General features: G+C 46.1%; 1 protein-coding gene across 1 annotated transcript; it reads left to right on the plus strand.

The window, feature by feature from the left end:
* Positions 1-898: 898 nt before the first annotated feature.
* Positions 899-27,886, plus strand: FOLR3 (folate receptor gamma). The gene is made up of 5 exons (XM_068264622.1): positions 899-1,176; positions 4,349-4,484; positions 6,409-6,597; positions 12,783-12,918; positions 27,524-27,886. The coding sequence occupies exons 2-5, from the start codon at positions 4,353-4,355 to the stop codon at positions 27,793-27,795; spliced, it is 729 nt and encodes a 242-aa protein (XP_068120723.1). The 5' UTR covers positions 899-1,176; positions 4,349-4,352; the 3' UTR covers positions 27,796-27,886.

Genomic DNA, 27,886 nt, shown 5'->3' on the forward strand with positions numbered 1-27,886 from the left:
CTCGCCCTGCGCCCCCTCCTACACTGCGCCCTGAGGCTGGAGCCTCTCTCGCCTCTGCCTTGTGTGTGTCCCTCCTACACTGCGCCCTGAGGCTGGAGCGTCTCTCCCCTCTGCCTTGTGTGTGTCCCTCCTACACTGTGCCCTGAGGTTGGAGCCTCTCTTCCCTCTGCCTCGCCCTGCGCCCCCTTCTACACTGTGCCCTGAGGCTGGATATTGAATACTATGAGTAAGTAAAACCATTATACTACATGGAGGTAGTATAATTGGTTAGTGATTGGTCAATCATAATTGACTGTGTTTACCAGGCTTACGTCAACTACATGCTCTATCTCAGTGATGGCTAACCTTGGCACTCCAGCTGTGGTGGAACTACAAGTCCCATGAAGCATTGCAGTACTCTGACAACTCTAAGCATAACTCAGGGAGGCAGAGGCATGATGGGATTTGAAGTTTTGTCACAGCTGGATTGCCAAGGTTAGCTATTACTGCTCTATCCTCTCAGTAAAGTACACACTTCCAATTATGATTGGGCCAATCACTGACCAATGTTACCACCTCCATGTAGTATGAGGATTTAACCACCCAATTTGCTCATAGTTTATTTATATTTTATTTATTGTCTTTATAAAGCGCCAACATATTATGCAGCGCTGATAGTATAGTATTCAATATCTGCTGACCCTCTTATTACATGTAGGTGGTAAAATTGGTCAGCGATTGGCCAATCATAATTGGAAGTGTGGCCCAGGCTTAAGATCACCTGTGGGCTGCTGTCTTTCCCCATCTAATAGCAGACCGTGTTTACCGACTGTAGTCCAGGTTTGCTGCACTAATCTCTTGCTGAACTTTAGTTAATCCTCAGTTTTTGATCGCCTGGTTGCTGCTGCTGGCTGCCAGTGACAATAGTGCGCAGCGGATTGCAAGCTCTTGCTCCTGGCAGGGGGAGGGGCTGCTCCCTCATTAGTATTCAGGCTTGCAGCACCCTTTAGCCTGTGCCCAGAGCTGATGATTATTGCACTTGTCACCTTTGGTCTCGGCAGGAGGTGCAAAGCTGGTTAATACCTCTGAGGCCTTTCCACTACTCTGCAGATTCCAGGCCAGATAAACCTTCCTGGCAAGTTCCAGACACTTTCTCCTGCATCTGCCTGCCGTCCAGCCGCTGGCCCCTCTGTGCTGGTGAGTACCCCGAAACCACATACCTGTCCACTGCAACACTCTGCAAACTGTGTGTGTTCTGTGTACACCCTGGCATGGGTAGTGTAATCTCTGGAACCTGAAGTCAGAGGGATATAAAGGTTGATATGTTTCCTTTTTAACAATGCACATTGCCTGGCTGCCTTGCTGATCCTCTGCCTGTAATACTTTTAGCCATAGACCCTGAACAAGCATGCAGATCATATATTTGACTTAAAGGACAACTCAAGTGAGAGGGATTTGGAAGCTGCCATATTTCCTTTTAAAGTAAACCAGAGACAACGAACCCTAAAAGTTTTATACATTCCGGGGGCTTCCTCCAGCCCCATGCGCACAGATCGCTCCTACGCCTCCGTCCTCAGCCTTTTCCCTCTTTGTTACCGGGTCCAGTAACTTCAGCCAGTCTGCGCAAGTGCAGTGCGCTCTCAACGTATCTCTCTGGCGGAAGATAGCACTGCGCTTGCGCAGACTGGCTGCGACTGGCCAAACTTACGGGACCTGGTAATGAAGATGGAGAAGACTGAGGCAGGAGGCGTCGGAGCGATCCGAGAGGCTGGAGGAAGCCCCAGGTATGTTTAAAACTTTTAGGTTTGTCATCTCTGGTACACTTTTTAACAAAGGTAAATGGTAGTGCTTAGATTTGGTGGGGGATAGCATCCACCAGGCCCCTAGACTCTCTTCAGGCCCTAGGTGACTGCCTAGATTTGCCTTATGGATGAACTAGTTCTGCCTCTAGCTGGTGATAAACTACAGCTCCCAGCATGTTTTATGCCGTATGCAGTGCCTGATTTATCAATTGATATGAGTTTGAATCCTGTTAAAATCTCCACTTATGTTTTCATTTTATTGTGAATTGGGCCAATCAGATTCACTTTCTGTTGATTTTGATTCACCGGTTTCCAAGTAGCATACAATTTACATAAAATATGCATGCAAGCCGGAACTGGCATCTCCAGTATTGAACATTTAGGCCTCTTTTCCACAGAGTGTTGATGGGCAGCGAAATACCTCTCAAAGGCCTGGTGCACACCAGAGCGGTTCTGAAGTGTTTTTTAAAACTGTTGCAGTGGGAAAACCGCTTGGCTAATGAAAGTGAATGGATGGTGCACACCAGAGCGGCTCGTTATTTCCACAAACGCAAACTCCCGGGCTGCAGCATTTTTAAGATTTCTGAGGCGTTTCTGCCTCAATGTTAAAGTATAGGAAAGTGGAAAACTGCTCTGAAAAACGCTAGATTAGAGCGGTTTTCCAGACGTTTTTGTTACAGAAGCTGTTCATTGACAGCTTTACTGTAACAGTATTTGTAATCTGCTACACAAAAACACTTCAAAAAACGCTAGGTATGTGTAGAAAATCTCTCTAAACATGCCTAGAATCGCTCTGAAATCTGCTTCAAAAGCCTCTAGCGTTTTGCAGATCTGCTCCGAGGTTTTTGGGTGCACTGGGCCAAACTCTCAGAACTGCTTAGTGCTGCCTGGTAGTAACTGTAACTGCTCATTGTCACTGAGCGCACAGTTCAGCCGCTTGTGGAAAAGGGCCTTTAACTCTGAACTTCCTCACTGTTCTAAAAGATAAGCAACAGCATAATAACTTTTAAAGAAAAACATTTCTTTGTTACAGCTGATACAAATCCTGCAGTGTCTACTTCCTGCTTTCACGAAAGCAGACATATTGTTAACAGCCTGTGCTTTCAAATGAGCTTATCTGCCATCTTTGCCATGGCAGTCATGTGAAACGGGAAAGATCAAATTACAACTTGTGATTGGTCACAGATGAGGGGGATTAGACAGGCTAAACTCTCTAAATACATACAGGGTGCATTTCTCTGTGTTTTCCTTCTGTCCTGTGCAAGAGTTCAGGTCCACTTTAAAGGGGAACTTCAGTCTAAACAAACATAATCATTAAGTTAAATTAGTTATGTTAATTAAAATAGATAGGTAATGTAATCTTTTACCCACCCTGTTTTAAAAGAACAGGCAAATGTTTGTGATTTCATGATGGCAGCCATCTTTTTGGTTGAGAGTAGGTGACAGGGAGCATGAGACACAGTTCCAACTGTCCTGTGTGCTGAGCACCTCTCCCAGCTGCGCGCGCTAGGCTTCAAATCTCAAATGCAAAATAAAAGGGAAGGAAGAAAAAACAAAAACAAAAAAAAAAACAGAAGGAATACAAGACAAGACAAGACAAATAACATTTATATTGTGCTTTTCTCCTTGCAGACTCAAAGCGCCAGAGCAGAGCAGCAGCCACTAGGGCGCGCTCTATTGGCAGTAGCAGTGTAAGGGAGACTTGCCAAAGGTCTCCTACTGAATTAGTGCTGGCTTACTGAACAGGCAGAGCCGAGATTCGAACCCTGGTCTCCTGTGTCAGAGGCAGAGCCCTTAACCATTACACCATCAGCCAACTGCAATAACAATACAATAACATCAGAGATCCCATCATGCTTTGCACAGCATCAGGGGAAAAATGCCCAGGCAGATTTCTTTGATGGGTGGAGCTTAGCTTCTGTGCAACTAAAAATGTGGCTTGGGTAAGAAAACCAAAGTTCGGATGTTGTGAAACTGTTATAGAAACTCCAACCCGTTTCAGTGCTGCTGAGATTTTTAGTCTGGAGGTTCACTTTAACCTCCTGAGCAGTATGGACGAGCTCAGCTCTACCATTACCGCCGCAGGGGATAGCATGGCCCAGGGAGATTTAAAAAAATAAAAAATAAAAAATATTTTTGCACATCATGTAGCTAGCACTTGACTAGCTACATGAGTTGTCCGATTGCTGCCGCATCAACCCCCCTGATCACCGCGACCGGCGGCATTATACGTACCCCTCCCAGAGCCCACGCTGGCACAGTCTCTTCCATCACCACCAGGCGTCGCTATGGCGAGGATCGGGTCTGCAGATCATCGCCATAACGACGACCGAAGCTGAAAGAAGTTACGGCTCTTGCGGGATGCCAGAGCGGTAAATATAGCCACAGGTGATTGGGGGCGGGACACCGCACCGGGGCAATTAGGGAACACATGTAGCTAACCTAAGTAATTTTTTTTTTTTTTTTTTTTTTTTTTATTTAAATGGCCCTCTCGTCCGCAACAATTGAATGCCAGGGAGGTTAATAGGTTCTGGTAGAAGCCGTCTCCTATGTGTCCTTCTTTGCAGAACCATGCTGCGCTGGCTGGCCTTGCTGACCTGCATCTCCCTGCTGTATGCTGCCAACACTAACTACATGGATGTGTGCATAGATGGGAAACACCACAAGACCGAGCCGGGGAAGGAGGACGCCTTGCATGGCCAGGTGAGCTGGATGTGACAACACCTACACCTGATGTACGAAACTAGGGAGATGCAAATATTTCCGAGTCGATGCAAGATTGTGTAAATTTTGTATGCAGCTTGAAAATGGGCCAATCACATCTCACCAAGGTTTAAACTGATTGGTCCACTTCCAAGCTGCACATACAGTATTTGCATACAGAATGGACCTCATCCTGCATCAACTCGGATATATTTTCATCTCATTGATCATCCCTATACAAAACTACCCAGAGCTGCTCCTGCCAAGCTGGCACTGCCCATCACATTTTCCCAAGGCTAACATTCAAGGTCACCTAGCAACAGATGGCGGAATGACATGCTATGGTGGGTGTCCTGCTACCAGCTTAAAGTGACCCTGTAGTGTAAATAAATTGCCCAAGGGGGTACTTGCCTCTATTTTAACCACTTGAGGACCACAGTGTTAAACCTCCCCCTAGTGACCAGGCTATTTTTTTTACCAAATAGGCCACTGCAGCTTTAAGGCCTCGCTGGAGGGCCGCACAATACAGCACACACGTGATTCCCCCCCCCCCCTACCTTTTCTCCGATCCCTGTCAGCTTGTTTGTTTAGTTTGTTTGTTGTATTTTTTATTTTTTTTTGCAATAAATGTCTTCTATGGCTCCATCATTGCTGCGGGGAGGTGCATGATCTCCTGCAATCCCCACCCCTGGCCATTCACGACCAGCGTGGAGTGGTCCTGTGGCTGCCGCCGGGTTCACGCCAGTCGGCATGGAGCGGTCGGCAGGGGGTTAATGCATTGACTTGCATTGAAGTTGTGGTAAAATTTGCCGTTATTGTGATTTAAGAAAACAAAACAAAAAAAAATCAGATCACAGCAATTTTACTGCAATTTCAATGAAAGTCAGTGGGCACATTTAAAAAAAAAAACAACTCTCAGAAAGCTCTGATGGTCAGCACTCAGAAAGTGCTCATAGTGTGTCTACAGCTTAAAGGTGTGTGCACAAACCTTGTCACTGCAGGGTGGGACTCTGCTCCTTGTTATGGGTGGAGGGAGTCATGGTGGCCATGCTAATTAGGGGTGGAGGGAGTCATGGAGGCCACGCTTGTTATGGGTGGAGGGAGTCATGGTGGCCACACTTATGGGTGGAGGGAGTCATGGAGGCCACGCTTGTTATGGGTGGAGGGAGTCATGGTGGCCACGCTTGTTATGGGTGGAGGGAGTCATGGAGGCCACGCTTGTTATGGGTGGAGGGAGTCATGGTGGCCACGCTAGTTATGGGTGGAGGGAGTCATGGAGGCCACGCTTGTTATGGGTGGAGGGAGTCATGGTGGCCACACTTATGGGTGGAGGGAGTCATGGAGGCCACGCTTGTTATGGGTGGAGGGAGTCATGGTGGCCACGCTAGTTATGGGTGGAGGGAGTCATGGTGGCCACGCTAGTTATGGGTGGAGGGAGTCATGGTGGCCACGCTAGTTATGGGTGGAGGGAGTCATGGTGGCCACGCTAGTTATGGGTGGAGGGAGTCATGGTGGCCACGCTAGTTATGGGTGGAGGGAGTCATGGTGGCCACGCTAGTTATGGGTGGAGGGAGTCATGGTGGCCACGCTAGTTATGGGTGGAGGGAGTCATGGTGGCCACGCTAGTTATGGGCGGAGGGAGTCATGGTGGCCACGCTAGTTATGGGCGGAGGGAGTCTTGGTGACCATGCTAGTTATGGGTGGAGGGAGTCGTGGTGGCCACATTAGTTGTGGAGGGAGTCATGGTGGCCATTGTTATGGGCGGAGGGAGTCATGGTGGCCGGGCAGCTGCGCTCTTACAGGGGTCACCACAGGGGAAGGGTATATAGTAGCTGGAGGGGATACCGTTTAACTGATCAAGATGCCTCTCAGCCCTCCATCTCTTATAACGCCCAATATCCTAATCTGACCCTCCACTCTACAGTGCACACCCTGGAAGGAGAAGGCCTGCTGCTCACAGAACACCAGTGAAGCCGCCCACGATGACACCTCCTATCTGTATAACTTTAATTGGGACCACTGTGGCATCATGAGCAAGGAGTGCAAGGAACATTTCATCCAGGACACCTGCTTCTACGAGTGCTCCCCGAACCTGGGCCCCTGGATCCAAGAGGTAAGAGGGTATGCAGGGGGTGCTGGATACAAGAGGTAAGGGGGTACGCAGGGGAGCGCTGGATCCAAGAGGTAAGGGGGTATGCAGGGGGGTGCTGGATACAAGAGGTAAGAGGGTATGCAGGGGGGCGCTAGATACAAGAGGTAAGAGGGTATGCAGGGGGGCGCTGGATACAAGAGGTAAGAGGGTATGCAGGGGGGCGCTGGATACAAGAGGTAAGAGGGTATGCAGGGGGGGTGCTGGATACAAGAGGTAAGAGGGTATGCAGGGGGGGCGCTGGATACAAGAGGTAAGGGGGTATGCAGGGGGGGCGCTGGATACAAGAGGTAAGAGGGTATGCAGGGGGGTGCTGGATACAAGAGGTAAGAAGGTTTGTAGGGGGGCGCTGGATACAAGAGGTAAGGAGGGTATGCAGGGGGGCGCTGGATACAAGAGGTAAGGAGGGTATGCAGGGGGGCGCTGGATACAAGAGGTAAGGAGGGTATGCAGGGGGGGCGCTGGATACAAGAGGTAAGAGGGTATGCAGGGGGGCGCTGGATACAAGAGGTAAGAGGGTATGCAGGGGGGCGCTGGATACAAGAGGTAAGAGGGTATGTAGAGGGGTGCTGGGTACAAGAGCTAAGGGGGTATGCAGGGGGGCGCTGGATACAAGAGGTAAGAGGGTATGCAGGGGGGCGCTGGATACAAGAGGTAAGGAGGGTATGCAGGGGGGGCGCTGGATACAAGAGGTAAGAGGGTATGCAGGGGGGCGCTGGATACAAGAGGTAAGAGGGTATGCAGGGGGGCGCTGTGTACAAGAGGTAAGAAGGTATGTAGGGGGGCGCTGGATACAAGAGGTAAGAGGGTATGCAGGGGGGCGCTGGATACAAGAGGTAAGGAGGGTATGCAGGGGGGCGCTGGGTACAAGAGCTAAGGGGGTATGCAGGGGGGCGCTGGATACAAGAGGTAAGAGGGTATGCAGGGGGGCGCTGGATACAAGCGGTAAGGAGTGTATGCAGGGGGGCGCTGGATACAAGAGGTAAGGAGGGTATGCAGGGGGGTCCTGGATACAAGAGGTAAGAGGGTATGTAGGGGGGCGCTGGATACAAGAGGTAAGGAGGGTATGCAGGGGGGCGCTGGGTACAAGAGGTAAGGAGGGTATGCAGGGGGGTGCTGGGTACAAGAGCTAAGGGGGTATGCAGGGGGGCGCTGGATACAAGAGGTAAGAGGGTATGCAGGGGGTGCTGGATACAAGAGGTAAGAGGGTATGCAGGGGGGCCCCTGGATACAAGCGGTAAGGAGGGTATGCAGGGGGGCGCTGGATACAAGAGGTAAGAGGGTATGCAGGGGGGTCCTGGATACAAGAGGTAAGAGGGTATGCAGGGGGGCGCTGGATACAAGAGGTAAGGAGGGTATGCAGGGGGTGCTGGATACAAGAGGTAAGAGGGTATGTAGGGGGGAGCTGGATACAAGAGGTAAGAGGGTATGCAGGGGGGCGCTGGACAGGCATGAGCTTCTGAATTCCGCGGAAGCTAAAATACCGAAATCCCGCCAGAATTGGGGTCTCCGCATTGTTCCGCGGAATCCGGAAACGTCAAACCGGAATGCGGAATAATGCGGAATTCCGGCAAAATCGGAATGAATTGACCAATCATGAGAACAAGCTCATGGACGCGAAATTCCGCCTGGGCGCCACCCCCCAAACAGTGTGCATATAAAAAAAAAACAGCATTTCGTAAAAAAAAAAGGCTGAAATTTACGAAAGTACACTTTTCAATCACGTTTCCGTAATATACAACAACTTTATTGACTATAGACAACATAGACACAATTATTAGAAAATTACGGAAGTCCGGATAAAAATTACGGAAAATACATGCGGAATACCGCCGGAATGTGCCGGTATGCGGAATTTCGGTATGCGGAATTGTCCCGGAAACAGAAATGGGCTCTTACGACCATGCCTGGCGCTGGATACAAGAGGTAAGAGGGTATGCAGGGGGTCCTAGACACAAGAGGTAAGAGGGTATGTAGGGGGGCGCTGGATACAAGAGGTAAGGAGGGTATGCAGGGGGGCCCCTGGATACAAAAGGTAAGAGGGTATGCAGGGGGGCCCCTGGATACAAGAGGTAAGAGGGTATGCAGGGGGGCGCTGGATACAAGAGGTAAGAGGGTATGCAGGGGGGGCGCTGGATACAAGAGGTAAGGGGGTATGCAGGGGGGGTGCTGGATACAAGAGGTAAGAGGGTATGCAGGGGGGCGCTGGATACAAGAGGTAAGAGGGTATGCAGGGGGGCGCTGTGTACAAGAGGTAAGAAGGTATGTAGGGGGGCGCTGGATACAAGAGGTAAGAGGGTATGCAGGGGGGCGCTGGATACAAGAGGTAAGGAGGGTATGCAGGGGGGCGCTGGGTACAAGAGCTAAGGGGGTATGCAGGGGGGCGCTGGATACAAGAGGTAAGAGGGTATGCAGGGGGGCGCTGGATACAAGCGGTAAGGAGTGTATGCAGGGGGGCGCTGGATACAAGAGGTAAGGAGGGTATGCAGGGGGGTCCTGGATACAAGAGGTAAGAGGGTATGTAGGGGGGCGCTGGATACAAGAGGTAAGGAGGGTATGCAGGGGGGCGCTGGGTACAAGAGGTAAGGAGGGTATGCAGGGGGGTGCTGGGTACAAGAGCTAAGGGGGTATGCAGGGGGGCGCTGGATACAAGAGGTAAGAGGGTATGCAGGGGGTGCTGGATACAAGAGGTAAGAGGGTATGCAGGGGGGCCCCTGGATACAAGCGGTAAGGAGGGTATGCAGGGGGGCGCTGGATACAAGAGGTAAGAGGGTATGCAGGGGGGTCCTGGATACAAGAGGTAAGAGGGTATGCAGGGGGGCGCTGGATACAAGAGGTAAGGAGGGTATGCAGGGGGTGCTGGATACAAGAGGTAAGAGGGTATGTAGGGGGGAGCTGGATACAAGAGGTAAGAGGGTATGCAGGGGGGCGCTGGACAGGCATGAGCTTCTGAATTCCGCGGAAGCTAAAATACCGAAATCCCGCCAGAATTGGGGTCTCCGCATTGTTCCGCGGAATCCGGAAACGTCAAACCGGAATGCGGAATAATGCGGAATTCCGGCAAAATCGGAATGAATTGACCAATCATGAGAACAAGCTCATGGACGCGAAATTCCGCCTGGGCGCCACCCCCCAAACAGTGTGCATATAAAAAAAAAACAGCATTTCGTAAAAAAAAAAGGCTGAAATTTACGAAAGTACACTTTTCAATCACGTTTCCGTAATATACAACAACTTTATTGACTATAGACAACATAGACACAATTATTAGAAAATTACGGAAGTCCGGATAAAAATTACGGAAAATACATGCGGAATACCGCCGGAATGTGCCGGTATGCGGAATTTCGGTATGCGGAATTGTCCCGGAAACAGAAATGGGCTCTTACGACCATGCCTGGCGCTGGATACAAGAGGTAAGAGGGTATGCAGGGGGTCCTAGACACAAGAGGTAAGAGGGTATGTAGGGGGGCGCTGGATACAAGAGGTAAGGAGGGTATGCAGGGGGGCCCCTGGATACAAAAGGTAAGAGGGTATGCAGGGGGGCCCCTGGATACAAGAGGTAAGAGGGTATGCAGGGGGGCGCTGGATACAAGAGGTAAGAGGGTATGCAGGGGGGCCCCTGGATACAAGAGGTAAGAGGGTATGCAGGGAGGCGCTGGATCCAAGAGGTAAGGAGGGTACAAGAGCGTAACAATAGACCCTACCAGGGATGCACCCCTGTGGGGGGAGAAGTTTCTTTTTCTTGTCCTGAGAAACTGACAACTAAGGGCAAGGAGAGAAAAAACTTTTTGCACTCTGCACAATTGTTCTAATGACTGCATCTGTTCAACTTTTAATAACGAATCATACAAAGTTTTGTAGACAAAGATTTGTAGACAGTCCCTATCCAGTGTGCAGCAGGCTCTTCTGTACAGTGCCCAGCCTCCGGCCTCTCTACCCCTTCCCAAGTGCTCTGTATTGTAGTGATGCTGGAGGAGCCTGCAGAGCCAGTTCTGCTCCATCAGAGATGGACAAAATGAGTAATAAGCTGAGGCTGGGAGCGCATTTTTTGCACACCATGTGGGTCTGTATACAGGACCAGTTCTAGACTTTTTGCTGCCTGAGGAAAACTTGTGTATTTATCTACATATATATGTAGATAAATACTTGCTCTACTGACATAACACGTGTATTGCACTGTGCACGTTTTGATTTTAGTGATTTGTCTACAGTAAAAAAATAGAAAACCCTTGGCATTACCCATTTTAACTGTGGCTATTTTGAAGCCAATCCTGTTGTCCTTTCCTCCTTCACTCTCCTCTGCCTGATTGTGTATGCATTGCTCACCATGCACTATAGAAAATGCATTGTCTCAGCATGAGAAATATTGGTCAATCAGAGAGGAACAGAGGTGTGGGAGGGGAAAACAGGAGGGAAAGAGGCTTCAGCCAATCGGGCTGCATTAGTTAAGCGGGAAAGTAGAGGAGCAGAAAAGGACAACCCAGCATGCCCTGCAACTTCCTTTGTGTGGCAGAGTACCAAATAAGTTATGTAAACTGGGGAATGATCATTTATGAACAAGAAAAGTAATAGTGATTTTACCATTTGGATTGCCTGGTTAGCATCCTTATTACTTGTTTACCAGATACTGTAAAAATAAAGATTTGATTTTATGCCTGACAGTTATACCTTAAAGTGAATGTAAAGGCAATATAAATAAAAAAAGTCAGATACTTACCTTTGGAGAGGGAAGGCTCTGGGTCCTGTACAGTCTTCTCTTGCCCACCTCGTTTCACCATTGTCGCCCTCGCTGTGTGCACTCGATCAATTGGTCAAATACACGTCCGTGAGTACTTGGGAGGCTTGATAAGCTCTCCCCGAGTGCTTCGGAAGACAATTGGCTCTGTACTGCGCACGCGGGAGCATGCTTGTGTGCGCATTCATGCATGCGCAGTATGGAGCCGCACATCTTTGGAACCACTCCAGAGGTGGCAAATTAATCTGGGGTGACGGAGCTGGAAGGGGGGGGCTACAAGAGAGGACAGGGAAGGCCGAGGCTCTATAGGATCCAGAGCCGCCCCTCTCCATAGGTAAGGTTTTAATAAATTGCATTTACATTCACTTTAATAAACACTTTGTCCCACAACTAAGACTGTTTCAGATTTTGGCACCTTATGTGACATTCGCTGGCTTCCAATTCTGCATCAGGTGACACTGCTGTCTAACTGGACGGCAGGTTGTCACCTGGGTATGCTTCACTGTCTGGTGCACAAAGACGTTCTCCGGGCGCCGCATGACTGAATGGCTGCTGCTGGGAGTTCTCCCCCAGGCATGATTGGGGTGGGGGCACTCTATACCTAGACTCAATGTAATGTTTTTCAACATTTTATGTATGTTCCGGCCCCCCGGCAGTTTTAAGTATCTTGACTCGACCCCTGCTCTGGAAGAATAGGAAGCTTTTCCATATATCCACAATTTGCCGTAAGGAAGTACATATGGTTGAATGCAGTGTAGTGTTAATCTAATGCGACCACTATTAAACTTCTGGTAACAAACATCTACCGAGTTCTTGGGCAAGACTCTAACACTGCTACTTCCTACTGAGTGCGCTCTAGTGGCTGCCTCGCTAGTGGTTTGAGTCACAGGAGAAAAGCGCTATACAAATATAGGAGTCGTTGTTGTTATTTCACGTCATGGTCACGTCACTCCCATGCTTCCTTCTTCAACTCAGGAGGAGGAAGTGTAGGAGTGACATGGAATCTGAAGTGGGATGCATTGGATCAGGCTGCCACGTGGGTATGTTAACACCCTCTCCCCCCCCCCCCATGTGGTCACAGCTGCCTCTTCTGAATTTTGATTTAAAGTAGCTACGAGTATGTAGCTACTCGGTAATATCAACACTACTGTGACAAGCCACTTCATATTCCATCAGATTACAGACAACCTCTGATGTAATGTCCATCTAACCTCTACCTCCGCCAGCTTTGTGCTGCTTGAGACTGTACAAAGCTATGGAAATGTTGCTGGAGGAAGTCACCAATGTTAAAGGCAATATAGAGCAATGCTTTAGGAATTTATGGTGGTGTCAATGCAGCAGGCGATTGTAGATGACTCAGTAGAACGTCCTTACCTGGTCTACATAGATCCTCCCTTTTTGTGTTGAGCAGGTGAATCAGACCTGGAGAAGGGAGCGGATCCTGGATGTCCCCCTGTGTAAGGAGGACTGTGAGAAGTGGTACAACGACTGCAGCCTGGACTTCACCTGCATGGACAACTGGCATTCTGGATGGAACTGGACTTCCAGTAGGTAGACCAGTAACCTGACCAGTTATGGAGAACCTCAAATACGAGGCTAATATCAAACTGGGCCTTCTGCCTAGTTTAGATGAGGACAATAAAGATGGATTCATAAAATGCTAATAATATTGAGTGTGTAGCAAAATGTATGGTATACATTTCATGAACTTGGAATCATTAGCATCTTTACTGGTTTCGGACCGCGTTGGTTGAAATCTATGTCCTGGTTTGTTCTGTTACTTCTGGCAGAACGTAGATTTCAACATCCCCGTCGCACGTTCTTGCTGCCACTGCCAATTGATCTGCCCTTTCCGCAGCTCACTCACGCTGCAGAGATGTGTGAGCCGGTCAGGAGCCGATTTCATTGGCTCCTGACCCCGTCATCACTGTGAGCCAATCTGATTGGTCAGGAGCCTATTTCACAGAGCTCTGCCACCATAGAGACGGCAGAGCAGGTGGGCTGAGGCGACGGGTGAACGGCGGTAGTGGCAGATCCATGCGGCATGATGTGGGCGAGCCCCGGAATTTAGTACCAGAGGTGTCTGATCCTTAACCACTTCAGCCTACAGGGTTGAGATTTTTTTTTTTTTTATATCTGAGCAACTTTCCCCTCCCATTAATTTGCCAATAACTTTATCACTACTCATCACAATGAATTGATCTATATCTTGTTTTTTCTGCCACCAATTAGGCTTTCTGTGGGTGATACATTTTGCTGAGAATTAATTTATTCTAAATCCATTTTAACAGGAATATTAAGAAAGAAATGGAAAAAAATCAATATTGCTCAGCTTTTGGCCATTATAGTTTGAAATTAATACATGCTACCATAATTAAAACCTATGTACTTAATTTACCAATTTGTCCCGCTTATTACGCCATTTAAATTATGTCCCTATCACAATGTATGGCGCCGATATTTAATTTGAAAATAAAGGTGCATTTTTTCAATTTGCGTCCATCACTATTTAGAAGCCCATAATTTAATAAATCATAATGATATACTCCTTTGACATGAATATTTAAAAAGTTCAGACCCTTAGGTAACTATTTATGTTTGTTTGTTTTATTTTTTATTGTAATTTTTTATTTTATTTTTTTATTAAAACTTGTATGTGGGTATTTTTTGGTGTGGGAGGTAAACAGGGGATTTTAAATGTGTAAAAATGTATTTCTTTAATAAAATGTGGTTTGGGGTGTAGTTTTACTAGATGGCCAGAGTCAAAAAGTCCTGGGAGCGATCGATCTCGCTCCCAGGAAGAAGAAAGAAGACCAGAGCTCAGAAAAGCCGCAGTGTCTGAAGAGACGCTGTCGGTTTTTCTCAGGGGGGGTCCGATCAGTGAAAGGGATCTATAATCCCTTTCATTGATCGCTGGGCTAACGGCCGGTGGCGGGAGCACGCACGGGAGTGCGCGCAGCCTAACTGGACGAAAATTTTCGTCCAGTTAGGGTGAAGTGGTTAAAGGATGCCCGAGGTGACATGAGATAGACATGGGTATGTACAGTGCCAAGCACACTAATAGCTATGCTGAGTTTTTTTTTTTTTTTTTCCTTTCTCTGCCTGAAAGCGTTAAATATCAGGTATGTAAGTGGCTGACTCAGTCCTGACTCAGGCAGGAGGTGACTACTGTGTGACCCTCACTGATAAGAAATTCCAACTATAAAACACTTTCCTAGCTTAAAATGGCTTCTGAGAGCAGAAAAGAGATAAAAAGGGTCAATAGTTCATAGATTTTAGTGGAATATCTTAAAAAGTCATTTTTAGGAGAAGGAAGATCGATACAATCATTTATTTCATTAGTTTATTTTTGCTTCGGGTGTCCTTTAAGGGACCAGAGATGGCTGGTAATGATGATGTGGTCAATGACCACCCTAAGAGTTATTTTTATATTTTGGTTCAAGATACAAGAGCACAAAATATTGTGATATTTTCTAGGCTGTCTCACTCCTAGGAGAGCCGCCTGATGCCCCCCTTCCATCCAAATCGCTCCCGGGGCTCCTGAGCCAGCAACCAGACCCAAACCAATTCCCCCCCCCCATCACACCATATCATTAGGTGTCCATCATATGTCCCCTAAAAAGCATTTTTGGGGTTCCCATTACTCACCTCCTCCTTTTTCCTATACGGAGTAAACGCACAGGATTCCCACTCATGGCTTACCATAGCTGGAGGAGAGGAGGGGCACCTTGGGTGGGCCCCACAGGCTCAGGGACCCCAGTGGAAATTGCCCCTTTTCCTCTGAGGAAGCACCAGCCCTGGTGCAGGCAGCTATAGGGTTGTTCAGTAGGAGATTGTGAAGGAAGTTGGGTTAAAACCTCTCCCAGCATGGTCACAGATAAAAGCTCTTATGGGTTTCTACTGCTCCCTGTGCTGTATTGGGCCTCTGCAACCGCCCCCCCCCCCCCCCCAAATTCCTCCATTGACTTTAAAGGACAACTGAAGTGAGAGGTATATGGAGGCTGCTGTATTTATTTGCTTTGAAGCAATGGCCAGGCTGATCCTCTGCCTCTAATACGTTTAGCCATAGCCCCTGAACAAGCATGCAACAGATCAGATGATTTTTACATTGTCAGATCTGACAAGATTAGCTGCATGCTTGTTTCTTTGGTTACTCAGACACTACTGCAGCCAAATAGACCAGCAGGGTTGCCAGGCAACTGGTATTGTTTAAAGGGAAATAAATATGGCAGCCTCCATGTCACTGTTCCTTCATTTGTCCTTTTAAAGTATACCTGAGACACTAAAGTAATAGGATTTATACTTAGAACTTGCATAGTGAGAAACATGGGAGCGCTTTCACACTAAAACTTATGCCTGAATGGTTTATCTGCATTGATGTGCGGACCCCAACAACTGGACTACATCACACACCTAGCACTCACTACAGGCAAAAAGGTAAGTGAACTTGTGCATCTTTGAGCGCTGTCACTTATCTGTCTGTTTTAGGATTTCTACTTACCTGGGGCTTCCTGCAGCCTCTGTAGTCCTTCTTGTGTGCCCTCTATTGCGACCCTGTTAGCGCAGTAAAGTCCCCAACTGAGCCAGTCACAACGGACTACACAGTGGCACAACGGAGAGGACAGAGCAACATGGAGGGTGCTAACAGACTACAAGGGGCTGGAGAAAACCCCAGGTAAGTATAACTCCTTCCCCTTTCAATGTCTCTACGGTTTACTTACAGGAATAAAGAGGTGACCTGAGATAGACACGTGTATGTAGAGCTACAAGCACACAAATAACTGCCCTGTGTTTCCCTTTCTCTACGTGAAAGAATTCTACTTCAGCTATGCAACTGACAGTTAAAGAGACTCTGAAGTCTCCTAAAAATTAGGTTTTTACTTTAAAAACCTCTTTAAAAGACACTGAAGCGAAAAAAAAAATATATGATGAATTGGTTGTGTACTATGAATAATTACTAGAAGATTAGCAGCAAAGAAAATATTCTCATATTTTTATTTTCAGGTATATAGTGTTTTTTTCTAACATTGCATCATTATCTAATATGTGCAGATTACACAACACTCAGCATTCAAAATGATTCTTTCAGAGCAGTCTGTGAAGTAATGACCTCTCCTCTGGCAGAGGAAAAGTAAAAAGTCCAGGAACAGTTGAGATAATGTCAGATAACAGCCCTCTCCACGACTTTGAAAGTCGTAGAGCTTAATGGCTTTTTTGTATAGAGATAACAACTGGAGTTTCTTAACTCTTCCTGCACTGGAAACAATTAGACTGATATATCTGATCTTAATGTTTTATTTCTTAGCTGTGCTACACATACAAATCATAATATCATCATTTTTTTTTCACTTCAGTGTCTCTTTAACATAATTGCCCCTCCTAAAACGCCGCATCCCAGCGGCTGACAACGCCATAAATCACCTCTAATTACTCCCGGCAAAATCCACAACTTTCTTGGTGGTGGATTTTGCTGCCCAGGGAGGCAGAGCTTTGGGCTGTAGCTCCGCCTCCTGGCGCGTTAATCAGCGCTGATCGCCGCCTCTCCCAGTGAAGGAAGACTGAGAGGGGCGGGCAGAGGCTGCGATCCGCGCTGATGGATGCGTGTAGAGGATGAGCTGAAGCCCAAAGCTCTACCTCTATGTGGAAGGAGCCCCACAATGTGCCCCAGAGAGTTTTGGGTGATTTATGGAGTTTTCAGCCGCGGGGATGCGGCGGTTTAGGAGGGGCAATTATGTTAAAGAGGTTTTTAAAGTAAACGCCTCATTTTTTGGAGACTTCAGAGTTTCTTTAAAAGGTCAATAGTTCATGGATTTTAGCTCTAGCATACTTCAAAAAGGCATTGAGGAGAGGCAATAAAACATTAAAAACTTAAAGTAGATCTAAAATAAAACTGTAATATATCTATTGGTATACCTCGGTATTCCTTTAATTGGAACGCTAATGGTGTGGGGACAAGAATTGAGGAACGGCTATAAGAACTTATTTCCAGCCACTTACCACACTAACCACAGCTAAAATAAGCCTCGCCCCCACTCACTGACTCTCCACATCAATCCGGTATGTTTAGCTGAACTATTGTTAATCATCTTGTACACAGATCTTTGGCAACCTATACTTTATACCTAAAACACTACCCATCATTGATCTCCCTATCCAAATCAGGATCAGTTTCAAGATTCTGTGCTGGGCCTATAAATCTGTGCATAAAACCTGCCCTACCTACATCTCGGAGCTTGTTTACCGGTATACACCAGGCCGCCCCCTCCAAATTGCCCACTCCCATGCACACCTGCAGGATTTCTCAAGAGCTGCCCCCACCCTCTGGAACTTCCTTCCACCGCCCATCAGACTTGCTCTTGTGACTTCAACACATTCAAGCAAACCTTAAAAACCCACCTCTTCAAGATGGCCTGCCCACCACATACGAGAGGAATCGGTGCCGGGAGACTTGGGCGCAGGATACAGCCGGTATATGGCTGATCCTGCTGCTGCACAAGTTCCCGGCCGTATTCATTTCTATTCCCCCCTCCAGGTCGCTATGGATGCTGGGAAATTAAGTAATTAGGCTTCCAGCGATTGCTGGAAGCCAAATTACTGTGTTTTAAAAGTAACTTCAGCTCCGTTTTCTGACGGCGTCAAAAGTTACTCCCTGTGCGCTGCTATAGCCATAATTCCTATTACAGCCTATGGTGGCGCCAGCTGCGCCCAAGTCTCCTGCGCTGGAATAACAGTGTTCGCTGCCCACCCCCTACCACACAGTAACTCTCTACTGAATAATCATTCCCCAGCCCTACCTAGTATGTCCCCCTCCCAGGGCCGGCGCTACCATAGAGGCAAAGGAGGCAGTTGCCCCAGAGCCTGTAGGGGACCCCAGTAGCTACAAGAGGAAAAAAAAATTCAAATCGACCTTATAGTTTTTGAGAAAACTGATTTTAAAGTTTCAAAGGAAAAAAAATACACATTTAAAAACCCGCCGACTAAATTTGCAAGATATGTTAAGGAGATCATTGGGAATAAGAGGGAAAAACAATTTTTCAAAAAGACCTTATAGTTTTTGAGAAAATCGATTTTAAAGTTTCAAAGGAAAAAAATATACTTTTTAAATGCGGTAAATGTCACTTAGTAGCAAACCTAACGGTAGTGTCATTTTACATGCATCAAAAGAATGAGCAATACATTTCCTGATGGGGTTTCCAGGGGGTCTATACGCAGCCGCAGCGCTTTGGCCAGGGATCGCTATACAGCCTCAATATGGCTGTATGAAGATCCCTGATATATTTTTTTTCTATTTTCCCAATTTTTTTTTATGAGTAGATTGCGGGAATTTTTTTTAAAAAAAATTATGTGGGGTCCCCCCTCCTGAAACTTTTTAACCCCTTGTCCCCCATGCAGGTTGGGGTAGCCAGAATGTGGAGCTCCGACCGATTGGGGCTTCACACCCTGACTATACCAGCTGCAAAAAAGGTCCCTTAATGCTCATTTTTGTTCCGGGGTATCTGTTGGGGGGGGGGGGGGGGGGGCAGGTTTATTTTGCTCTGGGGCCCCATTGTTGCTTAAACCGGCCCTGCCCCCTCCCCTTAGATTATAAGCCTAGGGCAGGGTCCTCCCTTCCCTAGTGTATTCTACATGATCATGTGCTTCTTTCCTATGACAGCCTCGTACTTGTATTACTGGGCCTACCTAACCAGCTCAAATCACATGATCATGTATCTTGTACCATCTCCCTTCCCTAGTGTATTCTACATGATCATGTGCTCCTTTCCTATGACAGCCTCGTACTTGTATTACTGGTCCTACCTAACCAGCCCAAATCACATGATCATGTATCTTGTACCCTCTTCCTTCCCTAGTGTATTCTACATGATTGTGTGCTCCTTTCCTATGACAGCCTGTACTTGTATTACTGGGCCTATCTAACCAGCCTAAATCCCATGATCTTGTACCCTCTCCCTTCCCTAGTGTATTCTACATGATCATATGCTCCTTTCCTATGACAGCCTCGTACTTGTATTACTGGACCTACCTAACCAGCCCAAATCACATGATCATGTATCTTGTACCATCTCCCTTCCCTAGTGTATTCTACATGATTGTGTGCTCCTTTCCTATGACAGCCTCGTACTTGTATTACTGGGCCTACCTACCTAACCAGCCCAAATCACATGATCATGTATCTTGTACCCTCTCCCTTTCCTAGTGTATTCTACATGATCATATGCTCCTTTCCTATGACAGCCTCGTACTTGTATTACTGGACCTACCTAACCATCCCAAATCACATGATCATGTATCTTGTACCATCTCCCTTCCCTAGTGTATTCTACATGATTGTGTGCTCCTTTCCTATGACAGCCTCGTACTTGTATTACTGGACCTACCCAACCAGCCCAAATCACATGATCATGTATCTTGTACCATCTCCCTTCCCTAGTGTTTTCTACATGATTGTGTGCTCCTTTCCTATGGCCGCCTCGTACTTGTATTACTGGGCCTACCTAACCAGCCCAAATCACATGATCATGTATCTTGTACTCTCTCCCTTCCCTGGTGTATTCTACATAATTGTGTGCTCCTTTCCTATGGCCGCCTCGTACTTGTATTACTGGGCCTACCTAACCAGCCCAAATCACATGATCATGTATCTTGTACCCTCTCCCTTCCCTAGTGTATTCTACATAATTGTGTGCTCCTTTCCTATGGCCGCCTCGTACTTGTATTACTGGGCCTACCTAACCAGCCCAAATCACATGATCATGTATCTTGTACTCTCTCCCTTCCCTGGTGTATTCTACATGATAGTGTGCTCCTTTCCTATGACAGCCTGTACTTGTATTACTGAGCCTACCTAACCAGCCCAAATCACATGATCATGTATCTTGTACCCTCTCCCTTACCTAGTGTATTCTACATGATCGTATGCTCCTTTCCTATGACAGCCTCGTACTTGTATTACTGGGCCTACCTACCTAACTAGCCCAAATCACATGATCATGTATCTTGTACCCCCCCCCCCCCTTCCCTAGTGTATTCTACATGATCATGTGCTCCTTTCCTATGACAGCCTGTACTTGTATTACTGGACCTACCCAACCAGCCCAAATCACATGATCATGTATCTTCTACCCTTTCCCTTCCTTAATGTATTCTACATGATCGTGTGCTCCTTTACTATGACAGCCTGGTACTTGTATTACTGGGCCCACCTAACCAGCCCAAATCACATGATCATGTATCTTGTACCCCCTCCCTTCCCTAGTGTATTCTACATAATTGTGTGCTCCTTTCCTATGCCCGCCTCGTACTTGTATTACTGGGCCTACCTAACCAGCCCAAATCACATGATCATGTATCTTGTACCCTCTCCCTTACCTAGATCAATCAATGTACAGAGGCGCCAGTAGGATAAAAGATACTAAAAGGCTTAAAAATATCTAGGTGGTGGTGGTGGACCGACCAACCCAAAACAGACACGATGCTGTCAGTTCAAGTCAATGAAAATTTATTCAAATACTCCAAAAAAAACACTGCGACGCGTTTCACGGGCATAAAGACCCGCTTCCTCAGGCAACTTTCAGATCTAGATGAACCACAAAACCAAACCTTAACATCCTCTTTTTTAGAATTACCAGCCTCCCTAACACAGAATGTCCTCTCGACACAATTACCCAGCCCCATCTCCACACGGTCCCACCTACAACCCCTGAAAAAGAACAAACGCCCCCTATCAGACTCAGAAAACGAGGAAGGAGAGGCAAAAGAAAAAAGAAACAAACGATAACTGCCCCTTACCCAACAATAACCTCCCCGCCTATCACGGAAACCAAGAGAAGCATCTTCAACCTCTCCCATCATAATCTCACTAAACAAGAATCCGGTTTATTACAAAAAGGCCTGTCTTTCTGCCCCACGAATCAATCTGACCTATTTGAACTGTTTAATGATCTCAACACTTACATACGTAAACTCACCCTCAAGAGACATTTCGCCATGAAAAAACTTAACACCCCGCTTCCCACAGATTCCACTAGTCTTATTCTCACCTGTAATGACTCGATCCCCATTGTATCCATTCCTGCAGCCGACATAGAAATGGAGAAATTTATCAACACGAAACTCAAAGGCCGCTCACGGTTCTATCCTACTGCCTCCAAGGGCAACTACATAGACACCTTTTATTCTCTAGTTTTAAAAGATCTACAAGAACTCACCATCCCAGACACCCTCCCCACCTCCAATTTAACACCATCAGAGAGATTGGCCCTCAAAACCCTGCGGAACAACACTAATATTGTCATCAAACCAGCAGACAAGGGGGGAGGGATAGTTATCCTAGACAGAGCAGACTATCTAGAAGAAGCTTTGCGACTATTAAATAACCCCAAACGTTATAAACCACTGAGCACAGATCCCACACCCGAAATCAATAAAACCTTAAAAAATTTTATCAATGAAGCACTTATTAACAACATTATTACCAAAAATGAAAGGAACTTCATCATCAACCATCATCCAAAAACTCCATTTTTTTATTATTTACCCAAAATTCATAAAGACATTCTTAAACCACCAGGCAGACCTATCATTTCAGGCATTGATTCCGCAATAAGCAACCTTTCCCGATTTATTGATACACACCTTCAACCCCATGTCCAGGCCTTACCATCCTTCCTGAAAGATTCACAACATCTAATTCAATTTTTACACTCCACACCATGGCAGGATGACTATATCTGGCTCACCTGCGATGTCACTTCACTGTATACAAATATACCACACCACTTTGGTCTCACAGCCCTACAACATTACCTCAAATCCAATACAGCCATGCCACCTATGCAACAATCATTCCTGGTACAGTGCACTGAATTCATCCTCAATAACAACATCTTTACATTTCAAGATTCCACCTACCACCAGGTCAGCGGAGTTTCTATGGGAAGTTCGTTCTCCCCTTCTTATGCAAACCTGACCATGGGGCTCCTAGAACAAATCAAACTATATTCGGATAACCCCTTCTCTAACAATATTATATTTTATAAACGATACATAGATGACCTGATTTTTATTTGGAAAGGCACCCCCAATATCATTCCCTCCTTTTTAGATTACCTCAACAATAACCCAGCAGGCCTACAATTCACATCTCATCATGACCCCACCTCTATTGAATTTCTGGACCTGGTCCTATATACTGACAAACAGCACATCAAAACGAAAACCTTTTTTAAACCCGTAGACGCCAATAACTATATCCATTACCAAAGTTTCCATCACCGTCCCTGGACCAAGAACATCCCTTATAGTCAATACAGGAGAATATACCGCAACTGTACAGATATCCAACAATATAATACACAATCCAAAGTTCTGACAACCAAATTCACAGACCGAAAATACCCCAAAAAACTCTTACAGGATGCGCACCACAAAGCTAAAATCCCGAAACCACCCACACGACCCCCCGATACTGTAACCAATAACGCACCCCGATTCATTACTAAATATAGTCATCAACATCAGTCCATCCGTAAAATCCTCAACAACAGATGGGAGATCCTCCTTCAGGACCCGCATCTACGACCCACCTTACCCACAAAACCAGCCATAACATATAAACGCGCCCCAAACCTTCGCAGCCTCTTGGCCCCGAGTAGGCTGCGACAGCCACCGATTGACAATACTAATCCCCAGGTAATCCCAGGAAGTGCCCCATGCCATCAGCAGAGGTGTTTAGCATGTCAATTTGTCCTCGACACATCTACCATCTCCTCCTCAGCCACCAATACAACATTCAACATCAGAAGTGCAATAAACTGTGGATCCAAATACGTCATTTATGTCATTTCGTGTCCATGTCAACTACAGTATGTGGGCAGAACCACCCAATTAGCTAGAAGCAGAATAGGACAACATAAAAGAAACATAAAGAATAAATATCCCCTACACAGTGTTTCACGTCACTTCTCCACACACCACAACAGCGACCCTGCACTTCTCCGTATCACCTTTATTGAATCAATTCCACTTCACCACTCCGATTCTTTTGACTCCCTCAAAAAAAGAGAAATGTACTGGATACAAATTTTGAAAACACTAACTCCAGATGGCCTCAATGAGGTACTGGAGAAAATCTACTAAGCACATCTCTCCAGTATTACTGATGTCTCTTTTTAATTTTGCGCTCTCCTTTTATCCCTTCATTACTTTTTATACGGTTTTTATATGTCTTGTATCATTTTTATGTATTTTTTATATATGTCCCTCTTATTCTTATTTTCATAATGTCTGTGAAGTGAAAAGTATTGGCATGACAAAAGACTCTAGCTTGGGTATCAAACTTTATGTAACAATGTTGGTACATACAGGCCCGACTAGCATGAACCCCCCCCCCCCCCCCCCTCCCCTCCCTTATACACATGGGATCACACTCACTCTTGAATACGTAATCAACTGTTTTCCCAGGTTCAAGATACTATTTAGAGTTCACCCTCATTACCCTCTTTTTTCCTATAACCTTATAACCAAATTATGATCAGGAGTTGGAAGATGATTTATATTATATTTTATCATTTTTATGTATTTAGTAATATTTATTTATTTATATAAAATGAAGCTCCGGGAGATATTGAAATATCACTGTTAACAATGAGCATATAAAGAATCCTTTGTAGGATGTTCATTCTTGTGAATTCATCTCTGTAAATTCACTTTGAATATGAAAAATACTAAAAATGGCCACTAGATGGCAGCATCTCCTCATTACTAATGCTCTCCTGAACAAAGTCTACGTTTATTGTGAAATGAGTGAAAAATGTATCCCTTACTGCATCTTTTTCATATTTTTATTGTTTATTTGTTGTTCTAACTGTTATTTATATATTGCTTTGAATATTCATCCTCTTTCCCCACGTGAACCTCCGTTCTGTCCCTGCCCTACTTTCCCCTAATTAACATGGCGCTTCCTGCCTCTCGCGCAGGCGCCCTCTGGATACAACAGCCCCCATAGCCATGGTGTACACGTGGCAGTACTGGCCACTCACACATGCGCACTAGAGGCGGGCGGCGTGACGTAGTCGTCACACCGCCCGACCGACACGCAGATACGCCCCCCTTCCCCAGCATGATCACGTGACCTGCCCCTTGTCCACACCCCTTCGCTCACCCCATTGGCTCCCATCCTGGCCACAGTCCAGGTCCACGCCCCCCAGCCACGCTCTCCCTCTCGTATCCCACACAAACACTTTCCTATTTAATGGTCATGAGCGGGCTTATGAGCACAGAGGTGCCGAGCCCGCTCAGGACCTAGAGCTGGTAAGTGAGCTATTCTTCCTAATTTTCTGAATAATGTACTATTTATATTACACCTAATCAATGCATGCCTAACTATTCTTATAATCCTATACTTCCCTCCTTCCCCACAGCCACACATTTTAAAACGCTACAATGTTCATTGCCTCCTCCTTGTATACTCCACATACCCTCATTCTAGCAATAGCCCCCCACCACATCCCAGTAATTACTCCAACCTCCGTGATGTCTCTTCCCCTCCCCTCCACTTCCCATACACAGCACAACTTATTATGCATTTGGGAAATTCCCCCTCTCATTACCGTTCACCTTTCTTTCCCCCCCCCCCCCCCTAATACATATATAGATCTGCGTTTATGAATGTATTAATATACATGTTCACAGTTTCCTGATATGGCTTATGTCTCTGTCATTTTTTAGTGTGATACTCCTATCGTTTAATGCCTGAGGAAGCGGGTCTTTATGCCCGTGAAACGCGTCGCAGTGTTTTTTTTGGAGTATTTGAATAAATTTTCATTGACTTGAACTGACAGCATCGTGTCTGTTTTGGGTTGGTCGGTCCACCACCACCACCTAGATATTTTTAAGCCTTTTAGTATCTTTTATCCTACTGGCGCCTCTGTACATTGATTGATCCAGTGAACCACCCTGGGTGGAAGGGTGTTATACCCTCTTTTCCTTCTATCACAGAGAGCGACATTTTATTCCTGAGTGGGGACAGGTTTATACTCCCCACCTGCCTATACAGTGGTTGCCTCAGTGGTAACCCACGTTTGTAAGTATAATACTTACCTTTCATTTCTATTCATCTGGGCTAATACCTACTACACTATATTGGGCTCTCGGTTTGTCTGTTTTTACCTCTCCCTTACCTAGTGTATTCTACATGATCGTGTGCTCCTTTCCTATGACAGCCTCGTACTTGTATTACTGGGTCTACCTAACCAGCCAAATCACATGATCATGTATCTTGTACCCCCTCCCTTCCCTAGTGTATTCTACATAATTGTGTGCTCCTTTCCTATGACAGCCTCGTACTTGTATTACTGGCCCTACCTAACCAGCCCAAATCACATGATCATGTATCTTGTACCCTCTTCCTTCCCTAGTGTATTCTACATGATCGTGTGCTCCTTTCCTATGACAGCCTCGTACTTGTATTACTGGGTCTACCTAACCAGCCAAATCACATGATCATGTATCTTGTACCCTCTCCCTTCCCTAGTGTATTCTACATGATGGTGTGCTCCTTTCCAATGACCGCCTCGTACTTGTATTACTGGCCCTACCTAACCAGCCCCAAATCACATGATCATGTATCTTGTCTCCCTTCCTTAGTGTATTCTACATGATTGAGTGCTCCTTTCCTATGACAGCCTCGTACGTGTATTAGTGGGCCTACCCAATTGGCCCAAATCGCACAATCCTGTATTTTGCACCCTGTTGCCTTGTATAACTTTGTCCTATGTTGTATAAACTTGTTAAGTCTGTCATCCTTTGTATAATTTGTCAGGAACCGGCCCCACGGCAAGCCTGCAGAGATGGTTCCTGACATTGGCTTTGACCAGAACGAGAGTGGAAGCAGCCTGATTCAAGCTAGCACAAGGCTGTCACCCCTCAACAACACTTCACTCTGCCACCACTAGCTGCTGCTAGACACTTCAACTCCCACTCTGCTGTCGAGTGGCCTGCACTCAGTCCAGCGTTTTTGTATTTGGGTCAGCTTTGCGCTTAGGCCCAAATACGGGAACGCCCCACACACACACGAACTCTCACATGGTAGCGGTGTACAAACTGAGCTCCCTATCAGACACTGAACTTGTAACACAAATTACACTGCAGTCTCTCTCTAGGAAGGCGAGCTCTGCTAGTACATAAGTCAGGCTTATTAAATAACAATTTAATATTCCAAAAATTGAACAGTGCAGAAAGAAATATATACAAAAGATTTACAAAAACAAAGTAAAAATACAAAGACCCACAACAAGACTGTTTGCTCATAAACCAAATAAAAACGGGAATCCAATGTTACCAGCATACAGATCAGAGCGTTGTTTGCAGGAGCGCACAGTTCCAACCAGTAGCCGGGGCACCTCTAGTGTGTTGCTAGCTCCTGAGAAGTACAACTCTGAATCTTCCAAGCTGATTTTTTTTTTTTTTTTTTTTTTTTTTTTTTTTTAATAGGAAGATGGCTAGCCTGGGGCTACTCAATGTTCACATCCAGAAATCATCTAATTTCCTTAGATGATGACACCATGGTTTTCAAAGACCTCTGTAATCCTCGCTTGCTGTGATATACAAAATCCAAAGGGTTCCTGTTCTGCCAGACTCTAGACCAATTTGTGTATACAGAGTTAAAAGCAACACAGACACCTTCCAGCACATCAGGACAAATGGTTGGGTCATTATTTGACTGCTTCCTTGCTGGAGGCTAGCACAATGTCCAGGTGTCCGTGGCCTATTCAACTTAGCTGGTCTATTCAAATCAGATTTACAGTCCTTTTCTGAGAGATGTAAATTGACCATTTCCAGGTGACCATTCTTTCACAGTCAGCAGCCAGGCTGTCTCTGACAGACCTACACATATGGCATATTACACAGCAGACAGAAAATTAAAAAAATATAGCTTCCATGAGATACAAGTTCAAAAATGGCTGCTATATTGTATACAACCTCACATCATTGTATGTATTAATTGTCCACCAGCACTGCGTAATATGTTAGAGCTTTATAAATAATAATAATTACCGGCAGTGCCAGGTTGTTTCTCTTCATTAATGACTAAATAAGCCTTTTCCTGAGATGTGAGCTTACCCTTGTCATTCTCTCTTTCTCTATAAACAGAGGTAAACCAGTGTCCACGTGGGAAGAGCTGTCAGAAGTTTACGGAGGTTTTCCCCACCGCTAAGGACCTCTGTGAGAAGTTGTGGAGCAACTCCTACAAGTACACGGAGGACAAGCGAGGCAGCGGCCTCTGCATGCAGATGTGGTTTGAGGGAGACAATCCCAATGTCAAGGTGGCCAAATATTACGCCGACCTCCTGAACTCTGCCGAGTCTCTCTGCCTCCATCTCCTGGTGCTGCTGCTGCCCCTCGGCATCTTTTGGACCTTGTAGAACTTTCCCTGTGTTGTCCTAAATGTTGGTTTTGTAAAGACTGGAACTTGAGACAGAAGCAGATTAAAACAAGATTTGTAAATTTTGAAAA

The sequence above is a fragment of the Hyperolius riggenbachi genome, chromosome 2 (assembly GCF_040937935.1).
Source record: "Hyperolius riggenbachi isolate aHypRig1 chromosome 2, aHypRig1.pri, whole genome shotgun sequence".
Lineage (NCBI taxonomy): Eukaryota > Metazoa > Chordata > Amphibia > Anura > Hyperoliidae > Hyperolius > Hyperolius riggenbachi.

What these genes read in the sequence shown, in the direction of transcription:
- FOLR3 (XM_068264622.1), top strand. Translation starts at nt 4,353, where the DNA reads ATGCTGCGCTGGCTGGCCTTGCTGACCTGCATCTCCCTGCTGTATGCT. An exon ending in TGGGCCCCTGGATCCAAGAG is followed by an intron (nt 6,598 to 12,782) that starts GTAAGAGGGTAT and finishes TGTGTTGAGCAG; the next exon opens with GTGAATCAGACCTGGAGAAG. An exon ending in TGGATGGAACTGGACTTCCA is followed by an intron (nt 12,919 to 27,523) that starts GTAGGTAGACCA and finishes CTCTATAAACAG; the next exon opens with AGGTAAACCAGTGTCCACGT.